This window comes from Penaeus monodon, chromosome 1, assembly GCF_015228065.2.
Source record: "Penaeus monodon isolate SGIC_2016 chromosome 1, NSTDA_Pmon_1, whole genome shotgun sequence".
Lineage (NCBI taxonomy): Eukaryota > Metazoa > Arthropoda > Malacostraca > Decapoda > Penaeidae > Penaeus > Penaeus monodon.
The window spans coordinates 18,961,191-18,979,412 of record NC_051386.1 but is presented as its reverse complement, the minus strand read 5'-3'; the positions used below and the strand labels follow the sequence as shown (position 1 = coordinate 18,979,412).

The following is an 18,222-nucleotide window of genomic DNA, read 5'->3' as shown; positions in this document are numbered from 1 at the left end:
AAACGACACAATACTGATAAAATAACATTTAAATATAAAATCGAATGTACCCCATGTCACACTGAACACAGAAGTTTGAAGCTTAGCCATGGCAACAGCTTAAAGGAAAGTGAGGAAGTGATTGAGTGTATTGTTCCGATATAGGAGGCAGTTAATGTAGACAAGCAGTAATATCGTTAAATAGTTAAGAGTGGCGGCCGCGGTAGCCGAGTGGTTAGAGCGTCGGACTTCAGACTGTCACGACGGCAATCTGAGTTCGAGGGTTCGAGTCACCGGCCGGCGCGTTGTTCCCTTGGGCAAGGAACTTCACCTCGATTGCCTACCTAGCCGCTGGGTGGGCAAGCCAGCCCAAGTCTGCCGGTCCCAGACCCGGGTAAATAGAGATGGTGACTCGATAAAAACACCGGGCGGAAGGCAACGGCAAACCACCGCTCTAAATTGCCAAGAAAATCATGGAACTCCATGATCACCAACGTCCTTGTGGGACAGGGCACTTGGAAAAAAAAATACTAGTGAATACTAGAAATGATAGGAAAAACACAATATAATATATAGATTTAAGAAAACACCAAAGCAAATGTATTAGCATCCAAAAACGAGAGGAAAGTTAATGGGGAATATGAAAAAAATAATGATAAAAATAATCGGAAATGATTTTTACGTTTGTCAACAAGAAACGCGACTCTTTTGGCCAACGAATTCATGATTTTAGTCGCTGGCGAATAAAAGGTTTTAGGCGCTTTCACACTAGCTTGTCCAAGGCTAATAAACGACGCTTAACATAATGAAAAGTAGTTCTTAAGATTAAAATAAAATATACTGTGTAACAATGTAATCCACTATCATTGTGTAAACAAAAACGTTTTCGACTGATGTGTTACGTGAAAATTTAGTTAGAAGGGCTATCAAATCCTCTTTGCTTATTTTGCACATTCTTTTATATTGAGAAAATTTAAATAAGGAGAAATCAGTATAATGTGCATAAAATATTAAGTACCGTAAAAGTACCTCACTCCTGCCGCCGACCTCGTACAGAATAAAGTTGTATGGGGACAATCCGTAGAGTAAAATACGGTAGAAGCCACAAATTATGGAATTTTGGTAACACTGCTACACACACTCATACAACCACCACCCAACCCTCTATATACACGCCATCTTAAAAACGTCTATCGACTATCGATACCGGTTTCGAACGTTACACTCCTCTAGAAAATTTAACCATGTATACATGTCTGAATATGTATATATACATATACATATGTGTGCGTGTATATATATATATATATATATATATATATATATATATATATATATATATATATATATATTTATATTTATATGCATGTACACACGTGTGTGTGTGTGTGTGTGTGTGTGTGTGTGTGTGTGTGTGTGTGTGTGTGTGTGTGTGTGTGTGTGTGTGTGTGTGTGTGTGTGTGTGTGTGTGTGTGTGTGCGGCAAAGTCAAGATCTGAGACCTTGATATTGCCAAGTGTTGCTTCACACTGACTTTGGGTAGTAGCTCTGCCCATTATCCAGTCCATGCATGTGTTGAAAAGTGTTGGTGCAACCCTCACCCCTGAATTAACAGGGAAGACGATTCTCGATGTACCAAGTCAAACGTAGGCTGCAAGCAACCCACGACTAAATTCACGACGGCGTTCCACAATAATTACTCGAAGCACTAATATATGGTCTATTGTGGACTTACCAGGAGGGAATCCAGACTGTCTCTGATCCTTTTCAGAAGAATGTGGGCGAAACTTTGCCTGGTATGCTAGGCAGTGTAATGCCACGGTAGTTGCTACAGTCCCAGCGATCCCCCTTCCCCTTCCAGAGAGGGATGACCACGTCCCTCAACAGGTCAGGGGGAATGGTACCAAACTGCCAGATGACTGCATGCAAGCCCCGAGCCATAGGTTCACCCCCAACCTTTAGAAGTTCAGCAGGTATATCACATATGCCTGCGGCTTTCCCACACTTCAGCTTGGAAATCGCTATCCTAACCTCCGTTAGGGTAGGAGGTTCCTCGCTGATGGGTGGGTCCGGCACAGGTATTGTGATACCACTTGCATCCAAGCTAACTGTTGGAGAGTGTACCTGGTACAACTGCTCAAAATACTCCGGGCTAGTACAGTGGTAACGTGTCGGCCTCTCATCCGAGGGGTCGGCGGTTCGCGCCCCGCCCAGGCGCGAGAAGTTGCAACTGTCGCCCGGAGGTTACTGTTGTGGCTGGGCACCACGGCGGGCAAGGACTCGGTTCAGCCGAGTCAGCAGCAGCTGACAACTAGAAAAATCAAGCAGACAGTATGTCACACCAAGAATATCCATTGTATCAAATGGAATCCAAACCCAACTCCGCCCAACTTTCACGAACCTCAACATGATCTGAGATGATATATCCATCCACTGAGCGTACTGCAGTCATCTGCGAGGAGGGCTTAGAGGTAGGGCGAAGGTCATTTACAAAAAAAAAAGGCCTTCAACCTCCTCAGAAAGATTCCTGATGAACTGTTCCTTGTCCCTTCTCAGCAGTGTTCGAGCTCTACACACCAAAGAGCGACACAAGACCTGATTGCCATTCAGCCGAGCCATGCGACACGCCTTAGTGGCTTCCAATGTCTCCAGGGAGATGGAGTTCTGACTTGCCCTCAGGGGAACGCCAGTGCTTCGAGTGTTTCGCACTTGAAAAACTCCCACAGAACAACTGAATCCGTCAGGTTATCAAGTTCTGTGATATATTACTTAGAGGGTTAAAATGTGAGCTGCTGAGTTTGTTAAAGTAAAACTATCGACTACGATGTGTACATCTTTCCACTTAGGTGTGTGGCACATATTTTCCTTTAAATACCTTACTTAGTTTTGGCAATAAACACTGATCGTTTGTTTATCAATATTAACTATTATTCTTTCTATATTTTTTTTTAAATCTCAATGATGCACTCCTGAGTGAGTCTTGTGAAGAACAGTAATGTTTTTTTTTATTTAGAAGTGCTCCTTGCTTTCTCCAAACTAAATGTTTTGCTATTTAAGAATGATTTGAAATCTGTTCCATAATAAGGAGTTTAGTGGTGATAAAAAGCCTCCCCTCTTCTGGAACTTGTCATGTGTGCTTTACTTTGGTTATCCTTATTATGCATACTTTATAAATATATTTGCATAGGGAAAATTGCTTAAGTAGTTTCTTAAATATATATATATATATATATATATATATATATATATATATATATATATATATATATATATATATATATATATCATACTTGATATTTGATTCATATTCATAATTAAAGTACACCTACCTTGATCACAATGTCCATATGTATAATGACACCAATCTCCTTGCTTTATATAAAAAAGTTGACATGAATTCCTAAAATTACTAAACGCATCTCTGCAAACATAATGCTATGGTCAATGTTTACCTTTAAAAAAATTATTTTGCTCCCTTTCCAATAAAGAACATATTTTGCCATGAGATATTGTGAAATTAATTTACATGTAAGTAATCCCTATGCCCTAAACAATGAAGCCTCACAATCATGTTAAATATTAAAAGGTTCAGGTACAAGAGTAATATTTAGTGGTCAAAGACTCAAAGTCAATGTCCACTTATGTGGGAAGATGTGCCACTGAAATAAAAGTTGGTGTGCATGAAGCACTATGGTGGAATAGAACAAGAACAAGAAATATATATGGTTGTAATATTGTAACAACTATTCTTCTGTATAATTTAAATAAACCTGTAACTGTGGAGAGTTAGACTACCCATCTAAAATATTCCTATCATAATTCATTAGATATCAAACTCTTCAACACTGAGATATTTGCAAAAGAGTAGTAAAAAATCCACCGGAGCTATCAGCTATTTCCAAGGGATTAAAAAGGTGTTATAATTATAATGATCACCAGTTTTGTTATAACCCTTTACTTTAGAAACTCCACTACGAAAAATTAACAAAAAACATAAGGAGTAAATACAGATAGTTATGTGGGAGACAAAGTAAGTTTATTTGTTTGAAAACACATCCTCAAATGATTCTTTGCTTACTTAGTAAACTTTTTTGATGAGTTTATTACATCATATACACATCTTACTGCAGCTTTGTAGAAATTAAAAGAAAGATCACTTTACACAAAAAAAGGAAATGCCACTGGTAATGCTAGATATTTACTGTCATAGCTTGTGTCAGTTCACACAAGTTAACACAAGAAGGCAAGTAGATGGTATTAGCCTGTTGATGCCAGGAGTGCAAATATACATGCACTATCTATTATGTTTTTATTTTGTTATTATTATCTTCCACAACTCAACAACTACTTTGTCACCATGGAGTCAGTGACCAGGCTTACCGACATTACCAATTTTCCCCATGCCTTGATTCTTCTATTAGAACATGTTTATATTCATTACAATTATTATTACCATTAACATTACCACAATAATGATTATCATAATGATAATGTTCCTGGCATCAGTGGTTTAAAGAAATGTCAAATGAAAGCAACAAAAGAAAAATATAAATGTACATCAGAGATTTTGAACTGTACACCCAAGAGAAGGGGTAACACAGGAATAGAGAATTTGAGTTTTTATGATATTTACAATGCATTTGATGTATTTTGTAGTTTGTATTCACCATATTCAAAAGTAAATGAAAATAGAACATTAGGATATGTATGTCAAGTCACCTTCAGTACTTGGACGTTTCCTCATCCTTACCATAATGTAAAACCTAATCCTCTAAACAGAAAAAATAGATTAAAGAGAACACAACTATTTCCTTTAGATAAATACCTATTATATCACAGTATATAATATTCTAATAGTATCACAAAATAAATGTGATGTAAACACAAAAATGAAGTAATAATAAGTTTTCTATTAGAAAGAGGAATGTAAAATTATCACTTTAGAATCCTTACTATACTAACTATATAAGCTTGGTATGAGGGAAAGGTAATGAAAAACACAAAGAGGTCATCTTTTGGAAATATATTTGGGCCCATTCATTAAACTCTGCAATACAGTACTCTGTGGGAGTTTAGACTTGCACTTCACATCTACTAATCCTACATTAAAGGACTGAATGATCTGAATAGCCTATCATTTATCTTTTCCAGGAAAAAAAAAAGAAAAGAAAAGAAAGAAAGAAAAAAAATCAACCTATTGTTTTTCTCTTCTTGACTTTCTTTTTCAATGCCTCAACATCAACATTTGCACTGCCCTGTTTGGGTTTGTCTGGCTTGTGCTGTGGCTCTTCGGGTGGCACAAAGGATTTGGCTCTTCTCTCTTTCTGCTTCTCAGCCACCGCCTTCTTCTTCTCCTCGTTGGGTCTCTTCCTCTTTGCGGCATTACGCTCCTCCTGGTCCACGAAGTACTTGCCCTCTGCCAGTTCCTTGTCGATCTTCCTCTCCTGGGGTTCTGGGGGGAAGGGAGTGTAGGGTTTCTTGTCCTTCTTAACCTTTGGCTTCTTCCTTTGTACATTTTTGCTCTTGAATTTAGGCAAGAATCTGGACCAGTCTTCATTCTGTGAACAGAGAAATAAGCAATGGAAATTGAATTACAAAATTAATTAAGGAAAAAAAAGAAAGAAAGAAAGAAAAAAGATGGCTAAATTTGAAATAAACATACATACATATTAATAAGACAATAAATATGTTCCACCTTTTATTCACTCTTTATGTTCATATTTATATATGTATATTTATAACATCTACAAAATGTTCATAACATGAGGTATAACCTTTTTGTCCGGACTGTTGGCCAGATGTCTTTTGATCATAAGAGACTTGAGGAGGTACACCGGATGAATGTTGTTCATGGTGTCTGTTACAAAACGTACAACCTGGAAAATATCAAGAATTTTCTGTAATCCACTGGTTGTGGTTCATGTACTGTCCACTGTAGCTTTTTGTGAGTTTTGTTGCAAAAAGTTGGCTCCAAAAGTGCTAAGCCACCAAAAAGTCAATGACCACCTGATTTCCAAATTCCTTGAATCTTCTAGGAAAATGCTTTCTTCTAATGCTATTAACCCATTCGCCCCGGAATTTTTCGCTCGTCGCTCAGCGCCGCTCACGGTAATAGTTGCCAGCCGCGTGGGCCGCCGCAACGGGATTTTTCTGGAGCGGCGCGGCGGCGCAAAGACCATCATATAATTTTTGCAGGAATCTATCCATAGATCTATTATGAAAGTTGGGTTTTATATATGGGCAATGTGTAGAAACTGTACTTTTCTCACAGTTTTTTCTAGGCATCTATTCGCCTTTGTATTGAGGAGATATACTGAATCGCTTCCAAGTTCTCTATACTATCAGATGACATCAACACTTTGATGCTAAAAGTTAGCGTTGTTTTTGCACGAGATGTAAAAGTATGGACTTAGCCGTTTTTTTGTGCTTTTTTTTCAAACTTTCAAATGAAGCAGAGCAGCAAGCCAAATATCATTTTGATACTCAGAAGTAGTGCATTGTCCATATAAGAGATCACACCATGTTTTTTATCATTTCATTCAACAGAAAAGGAAGAAAAGCAAAAGTGAATGTAGCTTCACTTTGATGTTCAAAAATAGCTTTGTATTGATATGTGATGTCACATTGTGTAAGTTTAGTTTTTTTTTCTTTAGTACAAGACTTGTAAGAGAGAATATACCTTCATACCTTCCATGGCTGCGATCGTTCTGCTGGAATGAGCCTTTGACTGACCTTTTATTCACATGACTAACCAATCAGATCATGCCATGTGACCTGATGCACCAATCAAAGCAATTATTAGTTTCCAGCCAGTCAGGTCAAGGTACATCATAATCATGCAATCTAGTGTGAACAAATTACATGATTACAAGTCATAAATAATTACGACAATTACATATGTCATAAATTACATACATCACATATTTATCAACCAGTCAAATAAGACTAGTAACAGAGCCAAGTATTAGGTTGAAAAAAATAATAAACTGTCAGTCTATGGTCAGTCATCAAGGCAAAAATACGTGCCAAACGTTACGGGGCCCATAGATGCCATGGCAAGATTACATGCCAAACGTGTTGGCGTCCATTGAGAGCATGGCAAGAATAGATGCCAAACGGGGCGAATGGGTTAATATCAATAATACAAACACAATAATGGACTCCTTGTTGACTAAGCACTGTGGAGCCATCATTGTGTAAAAATAACCAATAAAGTAAAATTACAGTAGATGGATGTAAATCATGCCAGCTACAACCTTTGGGTTTAAAATTTTCATTAACACTGCTAAAAGGTTGCCTTAAAAAAAATGAAATTCACATATCTATGTATCTTGGTAGTTATGTAATACTAAAAAAGAGAAAGGAATTCTAATCATATACTCTAAGATTCTTTTAATGTCATGAGTTTTATTATACATTTTCTTAATTAATAAAAAAAAATATATATAAAAATCCAAAAAACAAATTAAGGATAGAAACCAACCTCAAGAACTCCTTTATATGGACCAATGGTTGATACTGTTTGTCCCTGAACAAGCACATAGCAATCTGTTAATAATTCTAATGCTTTTAACGTTGTTCCGTTTGAACCAATCAATCTCTGCCTGCGTTTTATGAATCTCTCTTTGTTGCGAATCATGCCTCCAATCTGAAACGGTAATCAGAAGATAAGTTCTCTAATAACAAAGACACATCTAGTATAAAAGATAAAATATAAGATAGCATCCACATTTCATGCAGGATTGGGCAATAAATACCAGGTAGAATAATAAAACAATAAAATGAAAATATTTAAAAATGACACAAATAAAACAATGTCAAAGTTTGTTCTGTTATTGTACAGAGTTGTAGACAGAGTCTACTAAAGGAAAACAGTCTATAACCATCTTGATACAGCAAAAAAAAAAAGACACAGATCTTGGTAACTGGCCCAGAAAAAGCATAAAATGTTTATGTAGAAAGAGAGATAATAATGTAGAAAGAGAGAAACGAGGACACTTGATACTGCACATGAGTATTTGTGTGGACTGGGCCAACAAGCCACACACCTGAGTCGGAATCAAGTAAGCCTAATACATGGACTTTGGTCTACGCAATTTACTCAAATCCAATGAGTTAAACATAAATGTTTCCTATAATGAAAGGTACACATATAGTCTGTATATGTATACTTTCATAATCTATAGAAGACATATAAATAATAAGTGACACAAAATCAATCAGTGCTACCTTATGCTGACTTAAGATCAATTTGCCAAGCTTGAAAATTATTATAATAATATGTGTGCCGGATAAAATAGAGAGAATGATTACCTAAAAAGGTAACACCGGCACTCTCCGTGGAAAGGAATTGGGGACCCTACCACGTACTCACTCCAAGAGCATCACAACATGAAAACTACAATTAAGTATCATGCTGTGACCACGGCGGCTCAAACATGAACCTACCAGAAGAAGAAGAAGAAGAAGAAGAAAAAGTGTGCCTCTAATCCAAAATAATACATAATTGATAATCATGTTACATGAATAAATTAAATGGATGTACTGGTGATAAATACTGCTATTTTACTACTGACTTCTGCAACAATATAATCAGTCTAAGAACATTTGAACAGTAAATGAGTGATAGGGAAAGGATAATATTTACTTGAAAGCATTCATAATTCTTTGAGGTGACTATAAATTGAGAAAGCTTTATAGGTTTTGTGTTGTCACTGAGTAAACTAATGAAATGTAAGGGTACGGCATGTACATACACGCCATGCCCACTGAGTTTATGAGTTTACTTTATAAACTGTATTTACACATAGATGGTTCCACTTGTACAAAGTCATTAATGAGCTAATTACAAGTACTGCCTGTCTCGCTTGTTTACCCCTTTCCTTGATTTACAAAAATATTTTGTTATCTTATTTTGCTTTTACTAATGTTTATAATAAAAATGACACCATCAATATTCATATCATTAGTGGAGGGGGGGGGGATGTTTTTCCTGCCAATTCAAGAAAAGGTGAAATCAGGTAAGGTCACAAAGTCTACTAATTGACCCCTTTGTGGCTAAGCACTAGCAGAGCCATCAACATGCAGAAACATTTCACAAAAAAATAAAAAATAAGCACAGCATTTTCTCGGTGGCATTGGGTTAATAATTAACTTTTCCTGAGTGAGCTTTACATGCTCAGAGTTTTGGCTCAAAACAGTTACAAGCAATTTATTAGCAAGCATGATATCTCTTAGCTTTATTCCTCCATGTATGAACAACTAACAAGTTAAAAAGATAAATTATGATCTTTCCAACTAGATTCTTTTTTTATTTATATATATTTTTCTTTTTCTTTTTTGAAAATTTGCCAAGGAGGAGTGCATTTCAATCAAAATATTTTACAAATACAAGAAATTTAGTATGAAATTTCTAGTTTATCCTCTTTAGTCCATAAAGGTCCATTTTATAGTAGGCTGATACAAGATCAACACATTAAATATTATTGATATTATTGATGATTTACAATATATTTCTTCTCTTTCCCTATATCCACCTTTCATGCAGGAAATTCTAATTCTAATGTGAAAATAAAATACCAACTGGAAATGAAGAAATAAACCGAGTTAAGTCTATGAACAGACATTATAAATGCAACATACCTTAATAATTTCATGTGTGATACCATCCTGTAGAACTCTCACTGCCTGTTCTATTGGGACTGATCGACTGAGTAGTTTAATAATATCTCGTGCTTTAATGATAGCATATGGATCCCAAGTACTTCGTGTGGTTGCTACTTTCATGCTTCCTTTGATAAGATCCAGTTCAGCCTTGATTCCATGTTCCTAAAATTGAAAAGATCACATTTAGTGTGATTATTCATGTTATCTTAATCAGCATGCACACACACTCATATGTGCACACACACACACTCAGTCACTCTCACTCTCACACGTACATGCACACACACACGCACACACATATAATAAAAAAATACTGTTTCCACATGGTTTAGTGGATAAGCACCTATCAAGCTGGATTCATCAATTCTTGCTGGGAATCTCCGTAACCCCTGTACCCACTCATTAATTAAGCACCAAATTCCTCCTCCTCCTCCTATCCCAATATGTACCTACTACATGTGTGTGTGTGCTTTAGATTTTCCAGCATAGTGTGCCAATGGAGGCTCTTGCAAGCATGTACACAAGCAGTGTACATGAACATGTGCAGCTTCAGTGTTTTCTTATTCTGAAACTGTTTCTTAACCCAATTGGCACAGATGGCAAGAATACATGCCATGCCCACTGTAATATAATTTTCTTTATTGTATTTACACATAGATGGTTCTACAAGTGCTCAATCACCAAGGAGTCAGTTATTAGTCCTACCTATCTCTCCTATTTATCCTTTTCCTTGACTTTTGGAAAGGGTCTTTTGTATTATTCCATTGTCTTAAATGTTACCAAGATTTTAATAATAATTTAATAATCATAACATCAGTACAATAACAGTATTGATATCAAATGTATCAAAAATAAAAATACATTTTCCCATCAATTCAAGGAATGGGGAATTCAGGATCAGTTGCTAGGGCCTACTAATAAACTCCTTGCCAGCTGACCACGTATGGAGCCATCTGTATGTAACAAAATTCACAAAAAAAAACTACAAGGGACAGAACATAAATCCATGGTGGTTGGGTTAATCTTTCAATTCCAAACTGGATATATTTAACCATGGTACTAAATGATCAAGCAGATGTATTTAACTCAATTTTCTTAGCTATTTCCTTGAAAGGATCCCAAATGAACTGTTGTGGTGGTGCAGAGGAAGCCCATATAGAAAATTTTGTTTTGTGACCATAGCATAATGATTTTATGCAGTTTTACAAATTTTGGGGCTGTCCAACACAGCCTCCAGGAGTATAATGATTGGTAAGGTCAAAGGGATGCCTATCACTCACCAAGTCCACTTACCTTCAGAGTTTTGTCCAATAAAGGCCAGCATTCCCTTATGTATCTCTCACGGTATTTGGGGAATAGAAGTGAAAATGAGCTCTCCTCAAGGAGGTGGCTTTTCATATCTCCTTTCTTAAACTCAGGGATCTTGATTGACCAAGCATTCTCCACTGGGCCCTTTGGCACCTCCGCATTCTCTTCCTCGTTGTCTGACATTTTAACTCTGTAATGAACTGGCAAAAAGAGATTCCTTAGCAATTAAATCAGATATATGAAAACTCACAACTCTACTGATCCTCTCTGTTGTACAAATTGCACAACAACCAACCCATACACAAAATTGGTTCCAATAAACTTATTTTACATAGAGAGGCTTTCTTATTTCACTATAATATTTTATTATTATTCATGATTCTGTATTATAAATGACTAATCAGAATGAGAGGAAGAAGTGAACATAATCGTACTCTGAGAATGTATGGACTACATAGGCAATTCATACCGAGTAGAACACATTCACAAATAATTTTTGTAGCCTCTACTACTTGATTCATTTGAAAATAATTATCTGTTACAGCAAAAAACACTGCATTCCTAAAGATAGGATATGGCTTAAGGAAATAAAATATATTCTCTATGCTTACACTGCAGCATCCAGCTTCAATGCAACTTTTCTTTTCATGTTTCTTCAAAATTTATGATGGTAATAATGTTCTTTCTATAACTTGTAACTTAATAGTTAAGTTAACACAATTAGAATATATAGAAGAATAATGCTCTGTAAATAAAAGATATATATAACTCCATACACATCTCAGGAGTGTGATGGTCACAAAAATAAAAACATACTAGAAAAAATATTGCATTTCATTACCAGACTGAACAAAGTTGATAAAAAAGTGCTGTCAGTGAAGTATTTTGAAATTTTTTGTGAGGGTAATGATTCCTCAGAAACTTTCTCGCTACAACACTTTTGATTATTTTTAAAAAAATGCCTTTATAGTGGTAAAACAATAGTAGAGGACTACATCATATAGGTGGTGAGTATTAGTTTTTATTTATTTACTTATTTATTTATATATCATTATTATTTTTTATGCATATAATTATTAAAATGTTGAGAGACTTGCATGTCCAATTTAAAAAGAGCAAACAAGAGTGGAGCAAGTTATTATGTATGTTAAATGGCGGTAGTCTATTTGTAATTGGAAAGACTTCTTGACTGGAAGTTCCACTTTCATGAAAAAAACTGAAATAAATGTAGCCATGAGTCCATTTTGCAATAATATATCATAACCTTTTTTCGAACTAGGTGACCATGTTTACTTTAATGTAATGCGATGTCTATCAACTAGTTTTACAGGAGTACCAGTCATGCGCTCGAAGTGTGGAATTCTCACTCTACCTACGGAGGTTAGGTTAGGTTAGTGCCATATGCCAAGTCTGTCCGATGCTCTCTCCTGCCATGAATACATGGAGGATTCTTTGTTTTCCGGCACAAGGACCCCCTCTTTGAGGCTCAGCAACTCCCAAGGATGGGGGTCACAGGGAGCACAGCCCCTTGCAGTAGAGAATATAGTGACTGATTTGGTACTGTGATTACAGCAGAATATGAGAATTCCACACTGCACATACATGACTAGAACTTCCTGAAAAATAGTAAATAAACATGGCATTACAATACCGTAAACATAGTTACAGCCTTTATAAGAACATAGTGATGTATTCAATATCACTACAAAGATAAATTAACACTCAGCTACTTTGAATCATACCCAACCAGCCCCTAGAACTTTTTCTCTTTCTCACACTATACACAACTTGTTACTATCATCTTGCAAAGGCATATACCACACATGAAATTTGTCTTATTTCCTATTTTAGACAAAGCTTACCTTACACCATAAGGCTTTATGAAACAAACTGTAACAATATTCAAACAGGAAGTTAAGCCCAGAAACAGGTTTACAAGATTTGTTAGTATTATGAATAAGCATTGTCAGTTTGCCTTAGTCTTTTATGAATGCAGCTCCCTTGACACAAAAGAACATTTATAAGCAATCACGTAATTTAGCAAACCCTCACACAAATATGCTATAACTCAGACTGGTTGCTTATTTGACAGTAAATTTTCGAAAACTCTATCTTACCAAACAATGTGTTATAGTTTTGTTTTCCTTTGCTTAAGTGCCATAAGAATGGTGACAAGTCACTTGATCCCGTTAAATCTTCTTCTCAAAAACATTAACTCAACACACACATATCATTATACTGCATTATAAAACCATGATCATGCCTTAAAATTCTAATTAAAAACAAGATTCATAACCTTCGATACAATATGATAACACATGTTTGAGATACACAGATGAATCCTAAATCAAGAAATCATCACCAATAACTATTTAATAGAATTTCACTGTTACATTTTACATACGATTATATCCTCAATTCTTCTACAAATGTCTTTGTTCTCTTACCTTCCAAAATCTTCTAAATTAAGCTTCTTAGGACGTATAAAATAAAATAAAATAAAATATCCAAGGCCTAAGTGCGGGGGACGCTTTTCCTCACGTGTTTTGAGATGCGTGTTTACGGCCTTTCTAAAGACTTTGATTGCGTAAAAAATATCTGGTAATTGAATGGATCTGGAACCAACTGATGTAATTATTATTGTATGTAATGTAAAATGTAAGGATAGCCAAAGTCTTGTGTATTCTATGTTAACAAGAATACTATTGTAAGATAAATAACGAACAATGCAATATTATTGGAACGTTCTGGAAGATTTCCTATTTGTATACACATGTTATATACATAAGCACAAACATATTTCTAAATTCATGCATACATAATGCATGCATGCCTGTACATATGCATATTTGAATACGCGTAGCCATTCAAACACACACACACACACACACACACACACACACACACACACACACACACACACACACACACACACACACACATATATATATATATATATATATATATATATATATATATATATATATATATATATGTATAATATATATACATATATATATATATATATATATAATATATATATATATATATATATACATATACATACATACATACATACATAAAAATACACACACACACACACACACACACACACACACACACACACACACACACACACATATATATATATATATATATATATATATATATATATATATATATATATATATATATATATATATTGAAAGGATCGGGAGAGCACCGCTGGAAGGCCACCTTTATGTTCCTAATCTTTAATACACTCATGCAAAACACCTTTAGTGTGATTAGAAGGATAGCTAAACGAACAGTGGTGCCCAAACATTTCCAGATGGATTCTTAGCGCCCCCCCCCTCCTATACACACATGCAAACGCATGCTTTTTTCATTTAGGTATGCTTCAAATTGAAGACAGGATATATACACAAATATGTATTTCATACGTAAAGCTTTATTTAGTAAACCAATTTATCACAGTTATTGTTAATGAGATGGACGTGCTTGGTGCAGGCTGTACCTCACTATGACAAAGTCGCAGATTCCAACGTTAAGTAATTTCAGTCTGTTCTTTGCTTGGAAAAAAACCCTACTAAATGTGCTAATGGAAACGCAACAAAGTACATCTTGACCTTGTTCATTAGTAGCCATAAATTTCCCTAATGCCATTCTATCGCCCCCCTACTACCCCTTTTTACTGCCCCCTCTGATATTTCCACCGCCCCCAGGGGGAACGGTACCATCCACTCTGGGAATCATTGCTATACAATTATGAACCAATCAGTTTCTTAGCTGTGTCTGGCCTTCAACTTCATCACATATTTATATTGTTGTTTGTGCCGGATACGTCATTATCATGCAACTGTAACATGCGTAATATGTAAACATACCTACTTCATTTTTAGGGGGAATGGTGTGTGCGTCATAATATGCTCTGGAGAAAAGAATGCCAAATAAATATGCTAAGTCGTATATCTGTTAAGTCTTTTACATACTATTATATCACTACATTCCATGGAGATAACATGACAATGTTTTAGTGTTGACTAACTATTCATGAAACATACCAATAATATGAAACATTTTTTTTGTCATAACTAGATCGAGTATTAGGCTGATTCACGCCAAACAATTTTTAGAAGCGTCGTCATAAGTCATGTTGAATCGTTATCGAGTACACTGACAACCACACAATTATCGCTTAGTGCCGGGCTGATTTCGAGTACGGAGGCCTATTCTCTGTCTGAATTATCGGTATTACTTTAAATTCAGCGAGGTGGGCCTGTGAAATTCCGAATCTGGAGATATGAACTTAGGCTGAAAAAAAATCGTCCAGAAAAGTTTTATAAGTTGTTCAACATGCCAAGTGAAAATACTGAAATGTTGATGAAACTGGTCGTATTTTTCATTAGCAAACAAAATAAAACATTATATAATGATATAAAAAGGAGTATCATTAATATTTTTTTATTATTATACTTTTTAGTTTATTATCATCATATTATTATTATTATTATTATTATTATTATTATTATTATTATTATTATTATTTTATTTTTATTATTATTATTATTATTATTTTTTTTTTATCATTATTATTATTATTATTATCTTTATTATTATCATTATTATTATTATTATTATTATTATTATTATTATTATTATTATTATCATCATCATCATTACTGTCTTTACTATATTTTATCATCATCACCATCATTGTTAGTACTACTGTTGCTATAACGATAATTAATATAATCATTATCGTTATTCTATTTTCTCCATCTGTATCTTCATCCTCGCCTTCACCTTCATCTTATTATCATTATTACTATCATTATCATAATCATTTTTGTTAACATCGTCATGGTGATCATCATCACTTCTAATACCATCATTATCTTTGACTCGACGTGACTCAATTTGACTTTCTTGTGTGAACGATTTTCTAAAAAAAAAAAATGCATATGAGTTAAATATAACTTGAAAATAACTATGTAATGCGTTGACCTGAGTAGATGTGACCTTTCGCGCACACTGACGTGACCTCGGTTCTTGTCGAGACTTTCGTGTCACCCACTGATCCGGTAACTCGAACTGCACGTGCTTAAACCTTTACACTTTAATATTTAAAAGCTTTTGAGTTTAAAATCTAAAACCTTTTGAGTTTAAAATCTAAAACCTTTTGAGTTTAAAATCTAAAACCTTTAAACTTTAAAACCTTCCAAACCTTTAGACTTTAAAATTTAAAACATTTAAAACCCTAAAAATGTAAAACATTTAAAACCTTAAGACTTTAAGATTTAAAACTGACACACTTCCAAGAAAACATAAAATTTACTATAGACTCACCCATATGATACACAGACCTCGCGTTACAGAAGAGCAAGAGTATCACCTAAATGTCCTAGCCTGTTTCTTAATTGATGATAAAACTCACCCTCCTCAAAAATTATATAAACTGATAAAAAAAAATCATAACCACCATAATATGTGATCGTTTATACATATATATCTACATATTTTTGCACCTTGGCCTGGAAACAGTATGGCTTTCCATCACGATCTGAGCACGAGTTATAAGATGTTTTGGTATATTAGAAATTATACAGAACATCGTCAATTCCTACAACAGTTTAGTAGTAACATATCAAAGTAAAAACCAAAGCCCAGAACAATTTAAAACACCAATGCAACTATAGCTTTTCAGGTCATGTGACTTTCCGGGGTCAAAGCGTGAAGGCTGAAAGGCATTGAAATCACTCGACAAAGGAAAGTTCTCTTAAACACTGATATTTTATTGATATGCAGTTCTTGGTAAAAGCACTATTACATATTCAGATAGAGTTTACCAATGGGTGTTGATTTTTTTTCTTAAATTGACTTATAAACTATCAAAATAGCTCTAAACAATAGTGCCAACTCACGATTTTCGTTTAAAAGTCGCTATGGTTAGCGATAAAAGTTCCTCGTTGAAAGCAAAGGTCGCTATGTTTTTTTCTCACGCATTTTATCTATATCCATATTTTGGTATTAAAAGAAACATTGCAAATAACTCCCTTTAAACTTTTTTTTAATATGATTTACTTCTTAAAGTTTTAATCAAGACGGAGGGAGGGATGAAGATGGTACTGCAAAAACTGACAACGTGATTTTTTAAAATTAAAATTGAGAACTAAGATTGAGAAATAGGATGCGTGTGTGAGCTCTCCTCGTCGTTTAAATTGACTGCAACTTTGTTCAACGAAGGCTAAAGCTTCATTTTACATCTAATTACCCGCCAGTCACCTTAATCCAGTCTTAAGCTGCAATTATGCTTTTATTTCCCTTGTGTCAAATTGCCTTTACAAAAATGTTTTCTCTCCCTCGTTTATTTATGTCACCATTTTCTATTATTTAATATTCTAACTGGTGTCTCCGATTTTTTTTTTATGGTGGAATGACTCCTGTTGCCTTATCAAGATGATTATATATACTTATCAGTCATATAAATTTGCTTACCTTTAGGTTCCTTTTTTTATCTTGTAGTGATAAATCAACACTGCTAACTGCAAGTAATCACTGATAAGATATGATATGATAGCTGTGTTCCTTTTATCTAATGGTTAAAAATAGATTCTCATCTTCATCGAAGTAAATAGTATTTTTGTCATCTCCTAATTTCTGAATGATATCAAGAGTTCTATATCAACGTTCATTTTCCCTAATTCTCTGTAATTACTGTAAATACTAAAACCAGTAAGTGTATATCCTTTGCTCATGTTAGCATCATTTGATTTAAAATAGCAGTTTTTTGCTACTCAGGCCACTTGTAAACGTCACGAGTTGGCAACGCTGCATGTGGGATTCAGAAGGTAAACAGAGAGGCAAGAAGGCCGACCAATAAGTGGAAATATCTTTACTATTTTGTGTAAAAAGTGCTTATCTTATTTTACGGAAGTGCGGAGTACCGTTAGAGGAGTGACTTGTAAGTCATTCTGGACAATTGCATTTTCCTTTTGAGCGAAATAACTCCACAATTTACCTCGTCTTCTAAACCCTGCCCACTTTAAGGTTTGAAGTTATATTTTCAGGAAATTTGAAGAGTTCACGTCGTATTATGAATTAAAAATAAGCCGTGATTATTAGTGCTTAGTTAAACTATTAATGTTAAAGGGCAAGTTCATTCGGTTAATACAGTTACCTTTACCATATGATGAAGGTAGCCAAGTTTCTTCTACGACAAAACCTATGGCTAAAGTTTTCATGTTTTTGAATATGTTCAGATGCTTGG

General features: G+C 34.8%; 1 protein-coding gene across 1 annotated transcript; it reads right to left on the bottom strand.

The window, feature by feature from the left end:
• Positions 1-4,982: 4,982 nt before the first annotated feature.
• LOC119598220 (KRR1 small subunit processome component homolog) lies at positions 4,983-13,518 on the bottom strand. The gene is made up of 6 exons (XM_037947893.1): positions 13,400-13,518; positions 10,938-11,152; positions 9,621-9,806; positions 7,462-7,626; positions 5,753-5,854; positions 4,983-5,536 (listed from the first exon to the last, which is right to left on the bottom strand). The coding sequence occupies exons 2-6, from the start codon at positions 11,133-11,135 to the stop codon at positions 5,168-5,170; spliced, it is 1,020 nt and encodes a 339-aa protein (XP_037803821.1). The 5' UTR covers positions 11,136-11,152; positions 13,400-13,518; the 3' UTR covers positions 4,983-5,167.
• Positions 13,519-18,222: the final 4,704 nt, after the last annotated feature.